This window comes from Haliaeetus leucocephalus, unplaced genomic scaffold, assembly GCF_000737465.1.
Source record: "Haliaeetus leucocephalus isolate CR32 unplaced genomic scaffold, Haliaeetus_leucocephalus-4.0 Scaffold395, whole genome shotgun sequence".
Taxonomy (NCBI): domain Eukaryota; kingdom Metazoa; phylum Chordata; class Aves; order Accipitriformes; family Accipitridae; genus Haliaeetus; species Haliaeetus leucocephalus.
The window spans coordinates 9,240,788-9,265,298 of record NW_010972831.1 but is presented as its reverse complement, the minus strand read 5'-3'; the positions used below and the strand labels follow the sequence as shown (position 1 = coordinate 9,265,298).

General features: G+C 46.3%; 1 protein-coding gene across 1 annotated transcript in view; it reads left to right on the top strand.

Moving 5' to 3' along the window:
• The first annotated feature begins 12,230 nt into the window (after positions 1 to 12,230).
• LOC104835799 (tapasin-related protein-like) overlaps positions 12,231 to 24,511 on the top strand; it is a 75,233-nt gene continuing 62,952 nt past the window's right edge. The window contains exon 1 of the mRNA XM_010573971.1: positions 12,231 to 12,412. Within this exon, the coding sequence (XP_010572273.1) occupies positions 12,231 to 12,412 (182 nt within the window). The remainder of the gene's footprint in view (positions 12,413 to 24,511) is intronic.

Below are 24,511 nucleotides of genomic sequence, written 5' to 3'. Positions count from 1 at the left end.
CAGCTATAGCTCTGAGGGAGGTTAAGTGGGCTGGGATTTCAGATGGAACATTTTATTGCTTTTGCTAGTGACAATTTCTCTCTTCTTCTCTTCTCTTCTCTTCTCTTCTCTTCTCTCTCATCTCCATTGTACTGCACAAACACAGGTGCAATGGGTGGTGGATGCACCACAGAAGTAGCTACAGTTTTGCTTCTCACAAAAACCAATGTGACTACTTAATGACATAGCTAGTCCATAAACACAGTCCGTTAGGATCCCATTATAAGATGAACATTGCAGATTTAGTAGACAGTATAAATGTGTATTTACTCTGTAGTATTGTGTTATTATGTACCCTTCAGCCATTCTAAAGAACTTAAAGTATAATGGTTTTGATCAGGTACCATGCAGAAGTAGTAGAGTGACTTGCAAAATTAGGGATTTCTGTTGCCTTAGAGAAAATCAACGTTATGCTCTAAGAAATACAATTTGGACAATCCTTTTGGGTGGGAAGGATCCATTCTCTCTCTTAAAGGGAGGAAACTTGTAGGACTGAATAGCTTATTATAAAATGCAGACCCATAGTTATCAGAATTAAGAAGATTTTAAGTTGCTCGTTTTTTAAAAATGAATAAAATTCTATACCAAGCATACAATGCTCTGTGCAATTGTATGGATTATTGAGAAAACCAAGAAAGCATATAATTCTGCAAAAATTTCTGGAAAGCAACCATTGAATGTATCATTTTCCCAATTTCCTGACTTACCTTTCTCCAGTCAGAAGTAATGAATCACCCTGTGAGATGTGTGCTCAGAGCAGATGCAGTAGTGAATCCTGCAGCAAGTTGGTCACTGAGAAGTGATAATTGCAACTTAGTGAAACCTGAGCTGAGGGCGAAGGTGGACAGAAGGTGCAGCAAGTAACTTTAATTTGAAATGATTGCTGTACTAATAGGGACTGTGGCATGGGGGACAACTGAACATACAGAAATCAGGACATTCAGTTCTGAAACAAAAACCTTAGTTGCATGAGCTAAAAGGGTTAATTTGAGTAGAGAAGTGTGTCCTCTGTGTGACCAGCAGCTAGAAGCAGAAAGCAGCAGTTTTATTCTCAGCCATTACCGCTGTTCATATCCCATAGCATGCAGTAAAAGAAAAAAAAAAAACACCATAAAATATTTTATTCATTATGACTAATAAGTCTAGTCCAGTAAAACAAAAAAATCCATTCTACCACCCAGAATTTATGGCGATGTCAGTCATTAATCCTGCCCTGGGATTATAACAACGTACCGGTCTGGTATATTGTTTTCACGGGCTAAGAATGAAAACAGTATCATTAACTGATTTTAACAAATGTTCACAAATGCCAAGACTTGTTTGTTGTATGTTGAGCCAGAGAATTTAAAAGGTGCTTAGATCCAGTGGTGTGTGTCATTAAATTCAGTTTTATTATATCCACTTGGATACTTTTTATTGTGTGTTTTATGCGTTCATAATACAGGAAGAGTCTAAGTAATAATGCTGACCAAAAAAAGTGGTTTTCTGTATAGTTTTTGCAGTTGTGCTGTGCACTGATTTCCCATCGGCTGGGGCTGGCAGAGCAGGGTTTCTCTGCTGGGTGCAGGGAAGGGTAAAGACTCCCCGACTCCATCGCAGGGACCGGACAGTGTTGAGGGTGGACACAGCGGGCTGGAAACCCTCCTCAGTAAGAACACCAGGCAAATTTCCAAACGTGCTTCCTAGGCGCTAACAGGAATTTTCCAATTTTGTGGTACAAGTTCGGCGCACTGGTTGAAAACCCCGCAGGACTGGAGTCATGCGAGGGGAGCTCCTGCAGCCGCGGGGACCGGGCAGACCCCGCCGAGCCCCCGGCACAGGAGCTGGGGTGCTGCTGGATGCGGTGAAGCTCCGGGTGAAGCTCCCTGCCCGGTGCGGTGCGACGCTCGGTGCTCTGGCTGCCGCGGGCTGTGCCGATTCAGGCACGGTGCTTTCCTGCACGGTAGAAACGTGGTGATGGCGAGTGCCACGTGGGGCAGCTGGAGCATTTCAGCGCTTGAAAACCCAGCCGTCCCCGCGTCCTCGCCACGCTGTGCTGAGCTGCGTGCCAGTGACCTGGCTTTGGGTGTGCTCGCTCTCCTGCCATAGCTTTAGTTTCTGCTGGGGAGCTGCTGGCAGCGGGCAGGGGACGGTGCAGCCGGTTGTCGGTGTGGCCGAGCCCCGGGCAGGCTGCTGCAGCAGACACGGTGCTCCGGGCGGCATCTTCCACTGGTGGAGGTTGGCGTTGGTCCCGTGGCTTCCCCACGCTCCCCTGGACACTTTTCTTGGAGAACCAATTTTGGGTGAAGTGAACGAACAGTGGCTCTGTAATTACCATGAAATAAATAGGTGCGAGCAGATCTTGAGAAGATGGAAGGTTGTACTCGGCATCAAATAGGAGTACATTTTTGTGGATTAGTCAAAGTTCATGGAAGTCAAACAGGGTAAAAGTCAGTAGGAAGGAGATCTGAGGTCATCCTAGGGTCTGGGGGGGGGCTGTGCATGAATCTGTTTGCTCCTCATACACAGTGCAGAATGACTTACCAAGGGCTGAACAGGTTTTTTCAGCTTTTTTAAACTTTTTTTTCAAGTTTGTTATTGGGTGGTTTTTTTGGGTTTGGTTTTCTTCCCCAATGGAAAGTCTGAACTGAAAAATTAAGATATCTTTCTTTCCTCTTTTCCATGTGATTCCTAAAGATATTGCAGTGAATTGCAGTGAATTGTAGTGAATTTTTCAGTTACTCATAGGTGACTATTCTGTGCACATGCGTGTCTGCGTGCAAGTTGTGTGTTTTGAAGCTCTGCTGTCAGAAACTCACTTTCCCTCTGAGCATGTGGTCCCCCCTGATGCACAGAATATCTTCACGGTAATATGTACAGGCAATTCAAATTAATGGTAATACGAGTTATGCATGCACATGAAGGAAAAAGGATCTTGAGAGCAAGACGACCACAGCTGATCAGCTGCTGAATAACTGATGAACAACACAACCTTTGAATAACCCAGTACTGATGATGTGGCTGTTTATGTGTTTTCCACTTACCTTCAGAAAGATCCTCTGGCATCTTGTAACATGCAGTGTGACCCCACATTTCTCTCACGCAAGGACTGCAGAGAGCACTCTGATTTATACAGGTTACAGTCACCATGGGCAGCTTTAATTTCTGCTCTCTCTGCTCCTTCAGAACCTGTGCAACACAGAAAGAACCACTTTGATGCAAAGTAAAAATGCAAATAGCATTCACAAGGAGGGGAGCAAACCTTGAAACTGTGGGCCTTGATGTCCGGGCTGCCGTCTCCATCTTCTTCTTTCCCGCTGTTAATTTCTTATGAGCTATTTCTTCAAAAGTGACTTTGCTTGCTTGGCAAGTTTTCCCCAAGTTCTCTATGTAGAATAATAATGCACTTCTTGGGGGTAGCCTGTCACATAACTGCAGCAGCTCCCTCAGCCGATTCCATTACGATGGCGCCGCCTGCCAGCTGCCCTGCTGAACCCTCGATTCCAGAAGTGACTGACCGTCCCTCGCCGTGCTGTTCATCCCAACTGCAGGAAATGCAGCTGCGCAGATTTCTCCTCCCCCCCCCCTTCAAATAGAAATACTCAACACACACAGACCCCCCGCCACCGGCAGCCTGCCCGCAGAGCCGTCTGCGCCCACGGGACGTTGCCCTGGTCCTTTGGCAGTCGCAGCCCCGGTTCTGCCCACTCGACACTGCGCGTGGAGATAGACTTGGTCACTGGGATGCATCTGGGTTAGAAAGAAAACAGTCCTTTCCAACACAGAGACATTTTCAGAGGTTCGAAGGAGGCCTGGCTGGGGCTCTGCTTTCAGAAATAATTACATTTTCGTGCCTCAGGTTCTTGGGTGAGACTGGCACCAGAATGTCAGGGTCTAGTGAAAGAGGCTGTTCTTCTACAGCGACATGAAAAATAGAAGACATGGCCAGAAATCACATGAAACCTGAGGACCCAAAGCTTATTGCAGGTGCAGCACATGATCCTGAACATCGCTGCCGTTGCCTGCAGCCCTGCGGTGCGGAGCTGACCTGCAGTACCAGTGGCACTGAGGAGGGGTGGGGGCGGAAGGTCAGAAGGAGGGAAGAGCAGAATTTGGCACAGCATCCTCAAAGGGGTCAGAGTCGGCTCTACGTTAGCCAAGTACCAAAAAATTTAAACTCCATTTAAATTAATTAAGCAGTCAGCAGCCTGCCAAAATAGAACTGGGATGGAAGTGGGAACAACACGGTGAAAAGTGAAGAACTGCCGGTGCAAATACCTGGAGCTGAGAGCAGCGGGGTATTTATGTCTCCGCGTCCCACCCTGGTCCCCGCTGGCTGCCAGCAAACCGGGGACAGCCTGGGCAGGCTCTAACTTTGGAAAGGAATAATTGAAAAGTCAGAGACTCTTTTCCAACACGTTGCCTTTGCTTCTGAGGTAAGTTGATGTGTATGATGTTCCATAATTTTTAATGGCTTGTTGGGGGGTTTTTTGACCCCCTGAGCTAGTCAGGGGACTGGTGCTGTGCGAGGGTGAAGCTTTCCAGCTTCTTACGGATTTCTCCATGCCTGTAGCAGTAAAACTGGGTCCTGTAAGCAGAGAGTTGTGCTTTGTGTTGGCTTTCCCTGGCAGCATGGATCCTCGGGTGTTATTTTGCTTCTAGTTAGACCAGAGATCCCAGCTGAGGCTCTGCAGACTGGAGCACTACATTCCCACTGTGTTACTGATTTCTGAAGAAAACTCCTCAGAATAACACAAAGTGCCTTTCCCCCTCCCCTTTTTTTTCAGTCGATGTGTCTAGTCTGTTCTTGCTGTTAGAGTTGTGTTCTCGAACGTAAAGCCATACAAGTCCAACTTTTCTGGTTATTTCTTGGTTTCAGAGTTGAAGTTCATTAGCATTTTGTGCCAATTGAGACCAATTACCATGTTCCCCTCTCCTAAGGGCTTCCATCCCAGGTCATGTTTGCTGGTTTTGTTAGAATGAGCATTTGGGGAACAAAAGCACAGTAATGCCAGTTTCTTCCTGAATTGTTGGCACTTGTGCAGTTTCAAAGAGAACAACTGTTGGCAAGGGCCAGTGCTCTGTATTCTCATACCAGGAGTTTGCAGCCTATTTATAAACTTACTGATGGGGATGTGGGGTTGAATTTCTCAGGGGTATTGAATTCCTAGCTGGTTTCTTAGTGCTGGCCACACACAGTCCACAAAAGCAGGTTTTTCTCCCAGACCAGCTCTTTTGAGTTTGGTGTTGCTGCAGGGTTCAGCCAGTGTGGGGTTTTTTGTTCTGACAACCGAAGAATTCAGTGCAGGGTTCACTCGTGTTCTCTGCATGGACTTCAGAGTTCAGTGGCTGGTATCCAGAGAGGCAGATGCCTGTGTTGCAGCCTCCTGTTGATGGCAGGTCAGTGGTTTGGAGCCAAGTTGAGAGACTGAAGTGGTCAAGAACAGTCTTAGCCCTGGATCCTGCACATTGCGTTGGGTTAGGGAGGGGGCTTCTGAGCAGGGTGGGTGCTTTATGGTGTGCCTTGATGTGGGGTTCAGCCATCTGCCTGGAAGAAGAAATCCTTGCAGCAGTCACTTTCAGTGCTTCTGGTGATGGTGTCCAAAGCATCGATGTTTCTGTGGTGGAGCTAATCTGCATCCACAGCCCTCACAGTGCTGTTGGGGGTCTTTTTTACCGTAATAGCCTTAAACAAGTTAATATTATTCAGTGCCTATTGCTAGTACACTTTTTCTTTTCTTTCTTATAGCAGACTATGACTTAATTTTTCCATTTATGCCAAGTTAAAAAATAATCTTTAAAATGGTCTTGGCTTTTCTTCAGCTAGTAAGCAAGGCCCTTGGGGGGAGAAGAAGAAGATAGGCCCCATTCATTAGCTTTGAAAAGAGACCTTTTCACACATTTTGCATTTGCTGCTATTCTATTTCTAGCAGTCTTACTGCAAATAACTTTCTGCAAGACTGCTTTGCTGTGGCAAAACCATATCGATTTATGTGGAAGAGTCCCTATGGTAGGGAAGGCTGTAGAAACTAACCTTTTCATTGAACAATTGTTGTTGCTTGGTTGGGTTTTTTTTCCCCTCCCTCTTCTAAGTCTAAATGTTTGTTTCCTTTGATTGTGTGAATTTGCACTCAAATCCACCAATTCCTCATGCACCCTCAAAAGTTCCAAAAGACTATTACCTTGATCCTCATCTATTTAAAAAATAAATAAATACTATAAGAGCAGCAGAACTAAATCATACTGGGTAATAGAAACTTGGTTTATTCTTCTCAGTGTGATGTATACATATACGACACAGTGTGTGGATGGATGTTGAATTCAGTCTTTCCTTCAGTTTTTATCCCAGCAAATTTGCTGTTGTGGGATTTTATCCATGCTTTTGTTCCAGGCATTTTTGTCACTTGTACAATTAGAATCAAAGTAAAATAGATCTGGGTTTCTATTAGCGTCATCCCTACCAAAGGTATACAGAGCAATTTATAGTAATGTATATCGTATACTTTGCATACAGTAATTAAGTCTTCACTTGGATAAACAAATGCCATAAGCCATGCCAGTGGATGTCAGTGTCATCCGGATGAGCAAGGCTGGCTGACCCACGCTCTGTCCCTGGCTGGTATAGGGGCTCTCCCCACCCCGGTGCACGTGGGCACCCACGCGCCGTCGGCGAGCCAGTGCGACCGGGAAGAGAAGGAGCAGGAGCATTGTCCTTTATGCCAGGAGAGATCTCAAAATCCAAATGTTGTTACAGGGAGACCGTCTCTGATAGCAGCCTGCAGTGTCTTACAGACGTTTGAGTGTTCTTCCCTTTGAACTAAGCTGCGATTTGTCTTTGTAGATGTCTCTAATACATTAATACAAATGGTGTAAGTAGTAGAAATGCATTATAACGCTGCACGATGTTGCTCTTGGTAATTCTCCTCCTTCAGCGAGCGAACACTTCCTTGCTCATTTGTATTCATTGTTTTGATGCTTAACTTGAAAAATGTGTATTATACAACTGGCTGAAATCCATGACGAATAAAAGAAAAGAACCCAAGGGGATAATAAGCATCTCGGCACTGCTGTGATGTCTCATGCTGCTAACATCAAAGCAGCCAAAGACATTACCGCTGTGCTGGAGAGGACAGGGTGCGTACCACGGAGCTTCATCTTGCCAAGCGGATCGGAGCCTGCGCTGCCGGGGAGGCAGGGGGAACGCTGCCCGGGCTGCTGCTCCTCTCGTGGGGCTGGTCCTTCCCTTCCCGGCTGTCGCTGCGGGTGGGTCACGGCGCTGAGCTCGCTTCTGCGCCCACGCAGCCCCGGGACAGTGCCAGCTGCCGTGATGTGGAGATGGGCTGGAGGGCTGTGTGTATGTATGGGTGTGTATATATATGTATGTATGCATATACATATATACACACACACCCCCCTTCATGTATGACACCCACCCTGGAGTTTCAGTATGGCTCGTGTGCTGTGTAGGGGAGCTCAAATTGTGAACTACTTCTGGGAAAAACTGGACCCATCAAGTGGTGGTGAAATTCTCAACAGTTCTGTTTCATACAAAACCTTGCTTTTTGTGAAACAGCGAGCATTCCTCCATCCTCAAGTGGTGAGAGCTGTAGCGATGTATACCTGCCGGACATGTAATCCATCACCTAGTTGGAAGTAGAAATCAAGGTGGTTTTGAGCAGAAAATGCAGGTTTTGCCCCTTTGTGTTTCCAGCATGTTATATCTTGTTGCTGCAGTTTAACAGGTAGTTTCATAAGCTGTAGCACCTGTGAAACCTGGTTTCCTACAGAATTGTCTCAAGGCTGAGCTGACGTGTCTTTGATGTTTAAAAAGAGTTGAGCCCGTTCCTCAGGGATATTAATAAAGGATTTCTGAACTATCCAGCCACTTACTGTCATGAAACCTGAGGAACTTCACATCTTTGCCATCCCAGCCCCTTGGCTGAAATCAGCCCAGGAGAAGTAAACTCACATGGATACACACCGGAGATGCACATGTACATGGAGAGATCTCATGAGCTTTGTTTCTGTACCAAATTGGACTTAAAAATAAACACTGAAGTGGGTCAGGCTGCAGCAGAAAATAGAGTCTTCGGCAGGTTCCTCTGCATAATTTAATTTGTTTGGGTGTTTGTGCTAGCTGCTCTTTCATCCTTTGCCCCTCTGGAGTAAACATCTTCCTCTCTGAAAAAGTGCCCTGTAAAAGCCACGGGCCACCTGAGCCGAGGAGGAGCTGGGCTGGGTCCCCATGCTTTCCTCCATCCCTCTCCTTTTCTTTTAGCTCTTCCCATCTACCACTGCTTCTTACGCTCACTTCCCCATAGCTGGAGATGAGGAGCTTCAAGGGAAGGTCAGGAGCAGGCGTATGCCGGTCCCCCCGCGGTTTGGTGGAGCTTGGCGGGGCTCGCTGGGGCTCCTTCTCCCTCCCGGTTGGTTGGACGCAGCTGCCCGTGCCCTTGAAACACGAGGAAACTTTCAGGTTCTCTTGTTAGTTCTGAAGACGAAGGATAAGTGGGAATTTTGCATCGCCACTGCATTTAAGAAGGACTGCAGAAACAACTGGGGATTGGTGAGAAAGGGCAGGAATGCACTTGAAGGTGGTGCAGCAAGAGAGACCGAGAGGGGCTGCAGGGACATCACAGCACTCACTAAAAATACTCTAAAGCCAATAAACACTCTCCTGAACTCCTTTAATCTCATGTCCTTTTAGTTAATCTTTCATCTCTCCAGCACATCTCTTGCCACATACTCTGAAGCCTCTCTTCTGAGAGCACAGCACCCACGGGGCAGGCTCGGGATCCCAGCTGGGGGCAAGTCCTCTCACTGCTGCAGATGTCAGCAGCACTTTAGGTAAGGCTTGATGCGCAGGGCTGGCTGGTCAGGAGGGTTTTCTAGGAAGAAATCGAACAGTTTGGGGTATTTAAAGTAAGAGCTGTAGTGATTGGAACAAAGACTCAGGTAGGTGCTGGGCTCAGCTCCTCTTCTGCTGCGATTTTCACACCTGAGGGCCGTGCAGCTGCGTTGGGCTGCTGCATGCTGCGATGCTACATAGACGTGGCTTTGCAAAGAAGGTCTTTAGGCAGGACCTGGGTGAGCCTGTGAAATGGCAATGTCCGAGTTAGCACTCTGCACCCTGTGTTGAGCTCCTGACTCAGCTGAGCCTTCCCTGGCAGGACAGGGCAGGAGAGCAGCGTGCCCTTCCCTCCGTGGGGTGAAAATGCGAGGTGCTAAGTAAGTTGGTTTTACAATGAGAACCAGCGGCTAAAAAGTAAAGCCAGAAAATCAAAGGAGAATGAAGGCAGTCCTATTTTTTTTTTTTTAAATGTCTTTTTATAGCAGATGCAATAATCAGGTGCGGCGCAGCTGAGCGGAGCGGTGATGGGTTCTGCAGCTCCTGCGGTCTCACCCTGAGACCTGCTGTCTCCCAGGCAGTCACGCTCCAGTGAAGCACATCTGCTTGGGCTCATCCCAGCAGGACCTAGTTATGTCCCGTGTCATGTCTGACACCGCTCTCCTGCCCATTCAGTCTTGCAGTAGTCGCTGGGAGTTAATTGTCTGCTCCGAGGTGATTTGGGCTTCAGTGCTCTCGATGAGCGATTCCCTTTGAAGTGTCTGATGCTAAAGGGAAGGGTTTGGTTATTCCATATATAGTTGTCTTTAGTAACCCCATCCAAATTCTGCCTTGTGATCAAGACTCTGGAATCCTGTAAATAGTTTTGAGCTATTACTATCGTGGATTTTTACCGTGTAGGCGTACCTGTAAAAATCATTAATATTCAAATAACTTTGGTAAATAAGCCACTATGCCAGAGTAGTTATTTATTACTATTTATGATGACAGACTTATCTTACTGATTTCTCCAACACATTTCTCCAGAGGAAATTAGATACAGTACTTAGTTTAAGCTGTGCAGGGAGAAAATGTTTCTATAAATACTTAACAACTCATCTGGAGAGATGACAACTATTGGTATGTCCTTCACAATGTCACGTTGGTCATTAAGTCTGGTTTAAAATTCAGTTGTTTATTTTCTCCAGGAGAAAGGTAACCTGGTGGTTTTAAAGTGGGGAAAGAGAGTATATGCAGAAAAATCAGTCTTGAACTCTGAAACCTTGAATCTAAGTGCTTTTTTCCCTTTTTTTTTTTTTTTTTCCTCTTCCGATAGAATCACTGGGGAATAAATCACCAGGCAGCTTTTAAGACTTTCTGTTTGCATACGTGGCACTAGAGGGCGAAGTGATTGTGCCAGCCAAAGCGTGCATGCCACCAGTTCAGTGGTGAAAGCAACTGTCAGTGCCCAGTGATGGCACTTGGCTGCATCCCTTGCGCTGCTCTGGGCAGAGGGTTTGCACCGGCAGCCGCAGCACCGTCCCTTCCCTTGGGACAGCGTGTGGCCGGGAACAGCTCAGGAGGAACGCAGCACAGCGTTTCCCTTGGGATTTCAGCACCTTTCTAGGAGGAACTTAACAACAGATGACACGGGGAAATTTCAATTCAATTACGTGGAAGTTTCGCTTGAGAAACAAGGTGAAGCGCTACATGAAATACATTAAAATAAGCAAATGATTTGTCTAAGTCTCAGATTTTGCCAGTGAAAAAAACCTACCATAGTTTCCAGCAGACCTGAGAAGCTGAAACAGCTGGCAAAATAATGAAAAACGTTCCTATAGGCTTCTGCCTAAATTGCAGGAGGAATGTAGGGAAATTGCATTCTGATTTACTTGAAATAACACAAGAGGAGCTGCAATGGATGAGTTAGATTGGGGAGAAACCTTTGCACTCCTACATAAGCACGCAGAACTGCTTATCTCCAGTGCTAGCCCCTGTTTAAGTTGACTCCTCAGTTCTATTGCCGATACTGTTTCAGGCGTGAAAGCGACCCAGGGTCACCCAGTTAATCTATTTGCAAATAACTGATGATTCAGAAGTAGATTCGGGCACCAGCGGGTACCCGGATGGCTGGTGGGGGCCGCCAGCCGTGCGTGCCGGCGAGCCGACGGGTCCTTCTGCGGGCATTTGCGCTTGCAGAACGTGTGGGTGCTGTTCATGGTCGCACAGCAGGATGGCCGATGGAGCAGCCAGGAGCCGTCCCCACGGAGGTGAGTGGGGCAGGAGCAGCCGTGTCACTGGTTGGGTCACCCACTGCCACAGAGCAAAACTGCCGGAGGCGAGCAAAAGCACTCCTCGTAGACGATTTTGATTTACTTATTTGAGTATCTTTCCTATTGATTTGTAAAGACTCAAATATGAACATTGTTTTGGTGCCGACTCTGAGGTAACGGGGTTTTTTCGGCAGTTAACTTATTATACAACCTCAAATGTCGAGAAATGCACCTACCGGCCTGGCTCTGCGTTAATAACTCTATTACCAGCTCTAGCTAGTTTCAGAATAAACTCTAAAATTACATCTAAACAAATAAATTGCATCTAGCTGCAGAAGTCAAATGAGCTAATCCCTCCTCGTGCTTGGAAAAATGTTTTCTCTATAGCTTTTCTGACATGTCAGGTTATTTTTAGCCATAATTAAAATCCTAACATACAGTGTCATAGAATCCATTCTATTAACTGATGTGCCAGCACTTTTTTTTATTAAATAGACTATAAAAAGTTTTTAATTTTTAGTATTTGGAGCCTTCAAGGAGAAGGCGCCCCTAACATTGATGCCTGATGACAGTTAGTCAATGAATTCAGAAAAAAACCCAGTGGTGGTTCTGTCTGTCTCCCAGCTCTTGCTAGCACTAAATTACAGAATTAATAGGCTTTTAGAAGAGACTGACACATAGTTACTGTGGAAAAGACAATTAAATGTGGAAAGCCACTTTTCTCACCGCATTTAATTTTAACTGGAGGCTTTGAGACTCAATAAATCTTTTTCTTATTTCATTCTCACATTTTCCACAGGTATTCAAGTCTTTAAGGAAAGTACCTGATATATAAGTGACTTAATTTTTCCTTCCCCTGTATCCTTTGCTTTCATCAAGTCTTCCCCCACCTCCACTAAAAAGGCGAGGTGCTTTCTTTCTGATGGCCAACGTTTTGTTTTCTTTGGGATTGCTGGTACAAAAGTGGCTTGGGTGTTGTGAAAATACAGTGGGATAGGAGTCCCGGTCCCTTCTGGGACTTTTCTAGCAAATCCAACTAGGGGAAAAAGAGCAGACGGGGCTGTTTGCCCACGGGAATGTCTCGGGGCAGCGGGACTGGGGCACGAGGGTCCATGGCGGACGAGTGCAGGGTCTCCTCCGGCATGGGGCCGCGGCGAGGGGACAGCGGAGACGCCGGTGCGCAGCCTTCGCCAGCTCCTGCCGAGCCGCTTCCCAAGCGGCTTCACCTCCCGCCGGCTCAGCCCCTCGCTGCGGGGACGGCGCGGTGGCCGCTGTTCCTGCTCCTCCTGGGCAGGTAGCGTTGTGTTCATCCTCTCCTGCAACACGTGCTCCTGGCCACTGCAGGCCTTGGCAGAAATGATCTCAGCTTTCTCACTGATTTTTTATTTCTTTTTCTTTAAAGAAAACAACAGCATCATGAAAAAGCAGAATTTTTTGGCAGCTTTGGAAACAGATTCAGAAAACCTTTTTTTATGGCATAGGAGTGAGTGACCTTTTTTGGTGAAAATATTTCAGTTCATTATTGAAATGCGTCGGCTTGCTGTTCTCTGATGAAAGATTTTTTTTAAATCTTATCCAAAATGATTCATCATTGCAGAAAACCCTTTAGTTGTGTTTTTCTTAACCCCACCCGCCAACCATAAAATTACAATTCAGTCTGACCCAAAACATTTCATTTGCCCCAGTATGAGCAAACCTTTTTTGGTTTTGTTTTTTTATTTTATTTTAATTCACTGACATTTTAGTCCTCTGTAAGCAGTGGGGTTTGGTGTTATTTGAAGATAGAGAGTAAGAGGATACTCTGAAAAAGCAAACCTTTGTAGTCTTTCCTTGGAGCTCCCCATGTCCCCGCTGCCCAGCGCCTCTTTCCCCACTGCACCGTGCCGCTCGCCCTGGACACTGCAGCCGACTGTGGTGAAGCTGGGCTGCCTTTCCACCCGAGCCTTTTCTTGCTTTTGTTGTTTCCTTGCTTTAAATCCTACTTATCCCAGTTTCCTCACACGAGCATCTGGTTTGCTCACCTGCAGGTCTGTCAAGCATTGTTGTCTGTCTAAATGACAGCCAGAAGTATATGATATAACCTTCTTTCTTAATTAAAAAGAAAGCATGAAGCCAAATTTTTTATCCCGAGCCTTATCTGAAATGACAGCAAATCAGTTCATGTTTAGCACAAAACCAAACAGATCTTAGCCCAAGATTATATGTATCATATTTGGATTATTGGGTTAATTGTCTCTAGGTGGTGCTCTGGTTGACTTGCATGAGCAAATGCCTAATTTACTACAAGATCTTCAGAAAGAAATAGTAATTTTCAGGAATGTGGGGTTATACAGCACCAACTGATTACTTTTTGCTTTAAGAGAGACCTATGTACAGTACCATAAAATGTCTAAAATACAGGCATCTCTGTTCGCTTCTGCGAGCAACTGTTGTCAGTGATATTAAAAGTATGGACAGATGCTCAAACAGTAAATCTGGACAGGGATCCCAACTTAGTTGAAAGTAATAAATAAGGTACCTGCACCAAAAAGCAGAGGTGCCAATTTAGTGCTAGAAATGTTGAGGTTCTAGAGAATCTCTCAAACGTATGGATCTCTAAATTCACACCCGATGCTGCCTTGCTTGAGGATTTCACTGTCTCTCACTTGTGGGATTTTTATTTTTTTAACAGCCCAGACAAATGAGAGTAAATGGAAGAAGGCTGTCCTGGTTCTTTTTTGAGGACAGGAGAAAGGGTGAGTTTAGCAAAAAGCCATCAGTCATAGCAGAGACTTTTGGTTTCCGCAGCGACCCTTGGATGAGGTCCTGAGCATTGCCCAAGGTCACACCAAGACTCTGTGACAGCCATAAAATTAGCCGGTCTGCTGCCACCAGTCCTGTTAAACACCAGAGGTGGGAGAAATGTTCATTCCAAGAGCTGGGGTCAATTAGCCTGCCTTTAAAGTAATGGTATTGAATAGAACTTTAAATTTGGTTTAAAAACATTTGTTTTAAGAAATAACTAAGAATGGATTTATGCAGCCTAAATAGGCTGCACTCTCTTGCTGTTTAGATGAAAACAGTAATGATTCAGCATTTCTCAAACATGTGATTGCTCTCTTTGTAGGCTTTATTAGGACAGCCTATTTAAAAAGCCTCTTGGAAAGCCGTTGGCGCAGCATACTGGTAAATCTCTTAACTTGCCGAAACTTGTTCAATATCAAGTTCACTAGGTATTTTGACCTTGAGTGGAAGCACCAAGAGACCTAGTGTTACTGCTTCTATTAGTTAGTATGGAATAGTCAAAGACAAAGCCATTACCCTGGGGAACATTAGTAGTGAGACAGTCACACCTCCTAGTATTGGGGCATTGTGGTCCCCCTTGATCAGATACGGTCAGGCTGAAGTCTGTGGACAGTCCGAGGGGTGGCAGAGCCCGGCATGGAGAGGGTTCATGGAAATACCCTGACATTTAGTGGTTTGAACAGAAGTTCGTTCTGATGGAAACTTCGGTAGGGGCAGCAGGACACTGGGAGATGGGAGAGGTTTAAATCCTTTCCCCCTCCTGGTCCTTTCTGACGTGCCTCCACCGTGGTCCTGGCAGGACCCTCATGGGCCGTGGTCATCTTCCATCTTCCTCAGTTCCCCGCCACTGCAAGCTCCTGCCCGGAGCTGATTTTAGAGCAGCTTCCCTTGCAGCGCAGAGGCAGCAAAGTTAAGGTTGGGTGACACTGGCTTCTTATCACGTGAATGGTTAGGTGTCTCCATACAGAGTGATGGAGCCCGTTACCCTTCGGAAGGAGCCGTGTCTCTCTGACTGTAGGGGCCGGGGTGACGAATTTCAACCCGACACTTCACTTCCCGACGGCAGCAGCGTGCCGAGACGTGTCCTGGCCATACACCCGTCGCTGCTTCCCACTTAACTCGCTGACAAACACCCTGGCCGCAGCGACCAGCAGGATGGGTGATGGGTGTGTTGTCGGGCTCTCTGGCTGCAGCCTGACAGGGGTCTAGCGCAGCGCGCCCTGCCCGCGGCTGCGGCACGCTCCTCTGCTCTCCTCGCGCAGCAGCAGCCCGACGTCCCCGTCTGCTGCGCACTACTCGTGCTCTCCGCCGTATTATAATCAATTCCATTATGATATTGTCGACGAGAGCGAAATGAACTTGCAGTAGCTTAAAGCAAGATAGGTTAATTAAAAAACCTTGATCAAAGCGCCATAAACCACATAAAAGGTTCCATCTTTTAATTATTTTCAAATGGTCTCTCAGGCAGTGAGGCCAAAAAAAAGACCCTGTTCCCGGGGCCCGTGAGCTGTGAAAATTATTGTGTCATCACATCGGATTCAGTTATCACTTGCTATGCAAACGAGAAAAAGGCAAAATTCGGGACAGACCCGCTTGTTAAGGATGAAAAGGAGGAATTGGTGGCGACTGCTTTGCGTGTCTGCCGAGCACGCACTGATCCTGCTCCACAGGCTCCAGCCCATCTGCCGTGTGAAGCGGCTCTGGTGCTGCTTGCCCCAAAAGCTGTGACTTGCTGGGTGTGTTCCTGACAGTCGGAGGACTTTGAACAGCATCGAGCTTGCTTGGTACCAATGGTCCTCCTTTGTGCAGCCACACGCCAGCGAGTCAGCACCATCTGATACGACGGGAGCTGGAGGAGGACAGTTCCAGACGAGCTCTCATGAGTAGGCGCAGACTAGCAGCAATGGATTCTGCTACCAAACAGCAGAGACCAAGGACAGATCTGAGAGCGTGAGTTGTGCACTTGCTCTGAGATCCGGCAGTATTGCCATGAGGATAGTTCCTAGTCTGGGGTTTTAGCAGATGTTCGTATCAGTTATACAACAAAGGAGAGACAACGTGGTCTTGAAGTGTTTCTTCCAAGCGCCGGCCCGTGCGCTGATATGCATGCAGCACCATTCAGCAGGTTGGCAGCAGAAGTAAGGACAGCTCTTGGGTCGCCTCATTCTGCTGTGCTCTTCCTAAACCCTGTGAATAATTTACAAGAAATTGTATCGGGAAGATTGTAAAAATAATGCCCAAGTGGATGAAAGGCAACAGTGGGAGAGAAAAAGGAAGGTGCAGCCTGTGTAAGAGAAGAGGAGAGCTTTCCAGCAGCACCCACTGATGTTCTTTGCCAAAGCCCTGATGCCATTGCTGGGGCATCGTCACGCCTCGGCGTGAGGCGCTGACAGCAGTGATCGGTGCGTGCCCTCCCGCTGCTTGTGGATGAGCACTGTGCCTTGTGGCTTTTATTGTGGTTTTCTTCATCACCTCCACCACGGGGCTGCTGTTCCACAGAGCAGCAAGTCCCTGGGCCACTCGGTCCTTCAGCTCCATCTGCAGCATCTGCTTTCAGCCAAAGCAGACACTCTCTGATTCTTGGGACCACGTCAACCAGCAATACCCATGGTTTTATACTGAGTCATCTTATTTCTGCCCTGTAAAATCTATTGTGTCTGATTCGATCATATGGCAATAAGGAAAGATTGAAAGAATGTTAGCCTTTAGAGGAGTGGGCTGAGACGGCTGTGGTGAGTGTCTGAAAGTGCAGAAACTGCTCTTACCGTCATCAAGAGAACAATACGCTCCCCATTTATGCAGTGTCTGGAACAAGGAATAAAGGTCTTGGACTGTGGTGAGAGAGGTTCAGGTTAGGCATCAGCAGGGAGGTGACGAATTGCTGGCAGGGCAGAGATTACTTCTGCAGGTAATCTCCAGCCTCAACGGTCTCTAAAGACGGTTTGGACAAGCCTTTGCCAGCAGTGACAACAGGAACAGTTTGGCCCTTCCTTGGAACAGGGAAGGGACTAAATAACTCCTTAAAGTCCCTTCTGGCTCTCTGTTTCTGCAGTGAGACAACTACCGCTTGTGTACTCTCCACCCGGGGCTGCGAACAGCCCTGCGGTACAGGATAACTTCTGTTTGCTTGCTGTAGGTGCAAATGGGTCGAGTGAAGGGCTGGGTTCACCGAGACCCCGCTGAGCGATCAGGGTCAAAGCAGGGAGCTGTACAGAACCTCCCAAGCTGAAGAGCAAGAGCTGTGCTGCCTGGGGCGTGCTCCAGCTGAGCTGGGCTTGGCAGTCTGTCATCGCTTCAAGCTGCGAATCTCACACTTTGGGAATAAGGTTTCAGGACCTGTTGGATGTTTGGTTCTCACAAACGCTTTCTGCTGTTGGATTGAAATCGAACTGGTCAGCTCTCCCAGCAGCCAACACTTCCAAAGCTCCCTTTTTGACCTAAAACAACTCGCCATGCTTCACAAACCGTGTAATTCAGCAGTGAAGTGTGACTCCCTCTGGGGCACGATGCACGTATTTACTGCAGCAAAGGCATTTAAGTGAGAGGATATGGAACCGTTTATCCAAGGAAGATGTCAGTGGGAATTTTGGGTTACAAATGATAATTATGCAGTCTGTTGTAGGGTAGATGGGAGATGCAAATTCAAGTCTTCCCAAATGTAGCGTGGTGTCCTGGGTGACCACAGGTATCGAAGGTGGCAGTGCAGAAACATACCGTAGTGAGCGTAGCAAAGATGCTTCCTACTCCCCACTTCCTCGTATGTGAAATGGGACCGGAGTAGCGTGCGCTTCCTTCTGCCGTTTGGCTTTTGTACCTCTTTATGCTGTAAGAAGCTTGTATTTACTACACATTATAGACTTAGAAAATGACAGGCCTGTAATACTAACTGAAGGCAGTTAAATGGTAGTATGAATACAAATGAATAGCATTACCAGTGCAACACGGTCTGGGCTGCCTTGAGCAGGGTACTGCAACTGCAAAGACTTTCTTTTTTTCCTGTTGGTTTTGGATGTTATGCAGTTGTTGTTTCTATGCTATCATTTTAGCACCTGTGATGTGATTTTTGGAATACAATGATTTCTTGCATAATGGCCTTTCATCACAGGTTTGAACCCAGCAATAATCCTTTTCTAGCCTACAGAGTTTTATTGTGAGAGGGGAAAGAAGTGTCCAGAGAAAAGAGCAGCATACTCTCATGCAGCTAATAAAACCAGGGTGTGAAAAACATTCTGTCTTCCTTTCCCACCCAACAATGACGGACTCCAACAAGTAGACTGCAGTACCAGGGAAATGTGGGAGGTGTTAACAAATGATTTTTGCACCACCTCCGTTTGCTTCAGAAAAAAACTGACTGTATATCCACTGCACAAAAGAGAAGAACGAGGCGTCCCCAGGGAGAGGCTGGCTGTGAACACGGTGACCCTGAGCCAGAGCAGTGGCTGCTGGGGGGTGCAGGTGAAAGCCCTGGGGGGGCAGTTGGGGGCATGGCAGCCCTCCTCTGAGCACACCCACCGCCGTACAGCTGAACTGAATTTTTGAGCTGTTGAATCCTGTGTTCTGCATGTGAAAAAGGGAGGTTGTTCGCTGCATCCAGCCGTGTACTGACTTCAAGTGGACCTTTGGGCTCTGTCTGTTAATTAATTGATTTGATGAGAAGTCAGATTAGTTACTAAGCGTGCATGCCTCAAAAGCCAAATTACAGAGCAGCCTGTGAATCTCTCTGTGGTGCTGGGCCAGCCACTCGGCCAACACAGCCAGTGCTGGTCTTCATCTCCCGCATGCTCCAACACACATTCGTGCCCTTTTCCCTTATTTTTATTTCCTATCTGATCTTGTTCTGTGGGCTGCACTGTGCCAGCACTGAAGAGGACAGCTTTTTCCACCTCAAATACAAATCTGCGCAGCCCACTCACCTATCAGTTTCAGTGTGATCTTTATTACAGCGACATCAAAACACAGCATCCTCTGGAAAAAGGAGGAGAGCTAAAGGGGGGAGAAAATGTAACAGAAGCACTGGCAAGCAGAAGTTGTGGTTAGCCCCTTCCTGGAAAAATAATCTGCCCAAACGTGTGCTTAGCACTTAAATACAGTAGCACGCAGCAGGAGCAGCTAAGGCTTTGTGCACAACATAATCTTATCATGGACTATTTGAATAAGAAGCACAGCTTCATGCTTTTCCTCTTCTATAGAAGAGATTTATTATGAAAAGCAGGTCGCTGCTTCAGAGCACATATGAAAACAGTTGGCTTCATAACCTTGGGAAAAAAAGATAAATAAAGAAATCTCATGAGACACATGTGAGAACCTAGGAAGTATTAAAACATATGTTGGAACATATTGATCCCTGAAAGCCTCCTGCAGCAGATATGAATCTTTTTCATTTCCAGCCACACTGATACTTTAATGAGGACAGTGTGTGCCTCTCACCTGTATAAATCATTTATGCAGATTTTTGCAAAGCTCCCAACATGGAGCTGTGCCTCAGCCAGTTGGAGAAGCGCGGTGCCATATGTTTCAGCTTAGGTGGATCAAACTGGAGGTTGGCGGGGGCTCTGCGCAGAGCAGAGCTGCAGCCTGCGAGCGAGCTCCCCGGGGTCTGAAGACTGCTGCCTTTTGGCATGTCAGAGGGACACCTGGGGACCTGTTATTGCGTTTGACCTGCAGATCAGCGTCCCTCTTTCTGTTGCTTGTCCATCCCATGATTTTGAGTGCTGCTTGCTTATGTGAGCAGCAAAGCATCTACCACGTAGGATGAGCAGCCGTGGCAAATCCCAGGTGTGTTGCCTGGACTGATGCGTTCTGTGCGTCGTCTCCCAACGGTACAGCAGTAATTTGGTTGAGAAAATGCTGGAATGAAAAAACAGAGCAACTTTCTTTAACTGTGTTTGTGTCCCTGTTATTTTCAATTCAGCAGCCAACTAGCTAAGCGTCTTCCTGCATGAATCACTGAGGGTACGATTAAGTTTTAAGTGGTATCAGAAAAACTACTTCTAGAAACAGTAGAACCAGCTATTGTAGTGAAAAAGATCTCGGACACGTTTGCCCGATGCGTGAACAGATCCCCATGTGTCAGAGCGGAGGGCCGGAGCTTGGCGTGGCTGCGCAGTGGGCTTTGTCCAGGAGCGCCGGTGAACCCGTCCCAAGCCATCGTGGGCTTCTCGCGGGCAGCGGGGACCTCGGTCCAGCCGTGGGCACTGCCGGCCGCTTGCTTCAAGTACCCACATGTGCCTTTGTGCCTGCACCGCTGTCAGCCACCTCGTCCCACCTCCCTGCTCCTGGTAACATGTTGCTCGGTGCGAGCAGAGTGCCTGAACTTGACCCTTTTGTTCCTATTTCAAATACACCAGATGTTTCCTTTTTCTCCCCCAAAAGTGTATTTGCAATAAACACAGCACAGGCCTAGGAGGACAAAAAGCTGAATCACAGCTATGAAAATATTTGGCTGTATTTTAAATAGGAATCACAGCAGGTACAACAGCAGCCATCTACCATTGACACACTTCAGATGTATCAAAAGACATTTTTTTCCACTGTTGAGTTATTGTTAATTATTCTTAAAAAAAAGTGCTACCATGCAACATTAATTCAGGAGAAGAAACTGTAAGTTCCTTGCTATTCTCTAAGGCTTGTTTTCACAATGAATTAATGGGAGTTAATTTAGTACTGCACAACAAACAGTACCACTGAAGGAATACAAACTAGGTGTTGCCTCCTAACTTCTTCCTCCCTCTTGTTAGAGCCCTTCTTTGTTCTTTATTCTGTGTGGTACAAAAGGTCTTAGTCTGGCAGATAGTAAATTTGCTGAAAAAGCAGAAATCAGGAAAAAATACTGCATGATTCCCTCCTCTTGTGAATATTAACACTTTGGTACAGATACACTCCTCTCCCAGTGGAAAAAGAATGGTAAAAAACAGGCTCTAATTCTTTGTAGTATGTTAATATTAGTATTCGCAAACAGTATTTGTGTTGTTCTGTCTATGTAGCATGTCCTTCGTCCAAGATTGATTCAAGTTTTATGGAGCAAGCACCGCTTCAGCCCACAGGTGGCACCTTGACTTGTCAATCATTTCCTCTAAAAATGCAAGAGTTTTTAGTCCTCACTGAGATGGAAAACTAAAATAACCAATTTGGAAAATGTCTTGAATTTTGGAGAGGCTTCTTATAATTTATTCAAACTCAGCTTGAAAAAAAGAAATGGTTTTACCCCAGAAGTATCAAAAAACCCATAGTGTTAGCATGCCCATTGTGTAGGAAAATCTTCAAATCCCCAAAAGCTGGAAGTCGAGGTCACCTGTGCTAACGAAGGGCTCATTTAATGCTGCAGCTCCTGCAGATGTCTATGGAAGCCTGATGCTCGGTGAATATTGGTGTCCAAGTGTTATGTGACTAAAAGTCTCTTAAATAGTAATTTCCAAAAGCCTAATGTGAATTTCTGGGGCCTCCCAGGCCAGTCCAGCGGCTGGAGGGATGCGCAGCGGTTCCTTGGGCATCCTGGGGAGCACGGGGTGCTCCTGCCTGCCACTCTGTCTCTGTGATGCCAGAGATGGGGTCTCATTTTCACTGCAGTGGACATCCTCTCTAGAAGGTCACAAAGGACAAGAGGAAACAGCCTCAAGTGGCACCAGGGGAGGTTTAGATTGGATATTAGGAAAAAATTCTTCACTGAAAGGGTTGTCAAGCACTGGAACAGGCTGCCCAGGGAAGTGGTTGAGTCACCATCCCTGGGGGTATTTAAAAGACGTGTAGACGTGGCACTTAGGGACGTGGTTCAGTGGTGGACTTGGCAGTTTACGGTTGGACTCAATCTTAAGGGTCTTTTCCAACCTAAATGATTCTGTGATTCTATAAAGTTGTTGCTGAGTCAGGAGACGGGTGTTGGAAAATCATCTGGGCTGTTGGGTTGATGTAAAACCTCGTACCTTGTCATACCACCCTGGGGTGTTTTTGGGGAGCCCTGTGCTGAGTGGACTTGGAGAAAGAGGCTTAGGTGTCCAGAGGTTTGCGGTTGCACTCTTGGAGTCACAGGGCAGACCCTCTGCATGTTATCCTTGACTTTACTCACTCAGCAAAAATTTCTCTCCCTTTTTTTGTATTGTTTCAGCCCAGCTCCCCATGCTTGCTGCATAGCTCACAGCTGTCAGCGGGGGTGAGCAAAGGAGGTGGTTTGGTGCCTTTCGGGAGAGGTGGTGCGGGTTAGAGCTGCTCCCAGTCCGGTCTGATCCAGGCTGGAGAGCCAGCACCACATTCAGGAGAGTGCAAATGAGGGTAAAACCCAGCTGATTTCAGCTGCCACAAGTTTTGACCCCATAATTGAGGGGGGAAGGTAGGGTGAGGAGTAAAAAAACCTGCTTACGTTTTTTCTGCACAAGGCAGGGCACTTGGCATTCTTGTGCTGCTTCATTTTTTAATATATGAGAAAGCACCCTCTGCCAGGAGTGTCGGGGCAGGGGGAAGGACGCTCCCATCCTTCTGAGAGATCACAGACAGAGCAAGCTGTTTTTTTATTTGCATAATGAACAAAGAAAATCAGTTCTGAAAATTATACCTAGATGGTTTTAAAGATCTATACCAGCATTTAGTGGAGACTGGGGGCGGGGGAGAGCAAGAGGGAGAAATGACACACGGAGAACATTTCATTCAAGCAATTAAAGAATCACTACAATTTTATGATTAACTTCATGTTCACAGGTTGAATGCAAAAGCTGTTAGTAGGGGCATTGCTATTCCATACCTGACATGAACAATGGGAATATTTGTTCTGCCCGGGAGGATTACACCTTCCATTAATCTAAGTTTTATTGAAAGTTTAAATAACAGACAGACAAAATTTGATCAATTAGCAGTGTAATTCCAAGGAGATGTCACAGTGAAATTAAATCTCAGGCACTTTTAATGCAAAGAAGCCTAGGAGCTCCCTCCAGTTTTCTTTCTCAGTAACAGTGTTTATATTTTAATTGAAAGTTTATTCTGCTTTGTGCATCTTCTACTAAATTTTAATTTAACACTGTAATGAGAACAGTTTTATATCACAGTGTTCGGAGCGCTCCCAGATAAGTCAAAGGCTGTCTCAGAAATGAAGGAAACAAACAAGTTTTTGGTAAGATTCGCTAGCCATGGAAATCTGAAGAAAAGAGATTTTGATAAGACTTAGGGAAAAATGAGTGGGAATTGGTACTTTGATGGAGAAGGTTGCCAAGGGGGGAACCAGACAGCTGTGATTATTGTGACCCTCTCCTCAGACCCCTGGCAGGGCACGCTCAGAGATTCCTTGCGGTTCCCATCGGTTCCAGCCAGCGAGGAGTCAGCCGTGTCTATTTTCTTGCTGTTTATTTCCTCTGCTCATGCAGAGATGTTGCTCACCGAGTCCACCTCCACATCACTGGTCCCTCTGCTCCCCATGCTGTAATAGTCCCCTTCTTGCCATTTCTCCATTTCTGCTTTCATTACGTTATATCATTTTTTTTTGTCCCTGGCAAAATATTATTGCTATCGTTACTGTTCAACACTTATTCCATTTTTATTATCATAAATGTCATTCTTATACAGTAAACACCAGAAGTGCCACAACTTTGCTGTGAATCTATTTCAGCACTGTCTTTGGAGACATCTCTCATCTGAAAAGGAGAAATACTGAAAATGTATGTATATATATTTTTATATGTATGTATGTATGTCAGAGAGATCAGCTTCTTGGATGGCTGAAGCAATGCAGATCTACTGACGTGCACAGTTCTAGTTCCATTTACCCAATAAGAGTTCCTGGTTGAACCTAGGCCTTCGATACCCTTGCAAAAAGCTCCCCCAAAGGGGCAGACACTCCAAATTTAACAGAAAATATTGCTGAAGAAAGGTTTCTTGGAGACAGTGGTCACACAGGACAAAGCAGCAGGTACCTAAGTTGCGCAGTATGCAACACACGGGCTTTGATGGCAAATCACTTCAGACTGTTCCCCTATCAATTACTGTCAGATGAGCAAATACCAGGAGGAAGTGCTGCTTATTAAAATTAATAGATGTGGCTGTACGTACCCGAACATCTAATTATTTTTAACTCTATCTACAAAGCTGGTCTGTTTGCAAAGTCCTGCTGCATCAAGGTAGTCTGGTATCCTTGCCAGGGCATACCAGTTTCTTTTGTGGCATAAACCTGCCCATTGAGGGACGTGAGGTTTGGAGTTTTTCACTACTTTCAAGAAGTAATTTTTCTCATTAAAAGCGGCAATACAATTAATTAACCTTGCTTCAGTCACGTTCAGCAGTATTTAAAACAAAACAAAACAAAAAAAGGCGGCTGAAAGCTGCTAGTAGCTTGGCTCCAGCAGCCTCTCCTCCATATGGTATGTTAAATGCCAGCACATGAAATTAACTCTCATAAATAAGTAATAAGGGATGATTTGCCCTGATCTGGATGGGCTGGCTTCCCACGTCATATAGCGTTTAACTATTGCTGTACCGCATCAGCAAGGATACCGTCTATCTCGGAGCGTGTACGCTGCCTTTCCGAAGGCGTGAGAGTTTGTGCGAGGGATGTGTGTGCCCGTGGGTGGGATGCAGAGACCCCACGCATCCCTCCCTGCCCCGGGAAGGAACCCCTGGGCGCCCCAGGGCT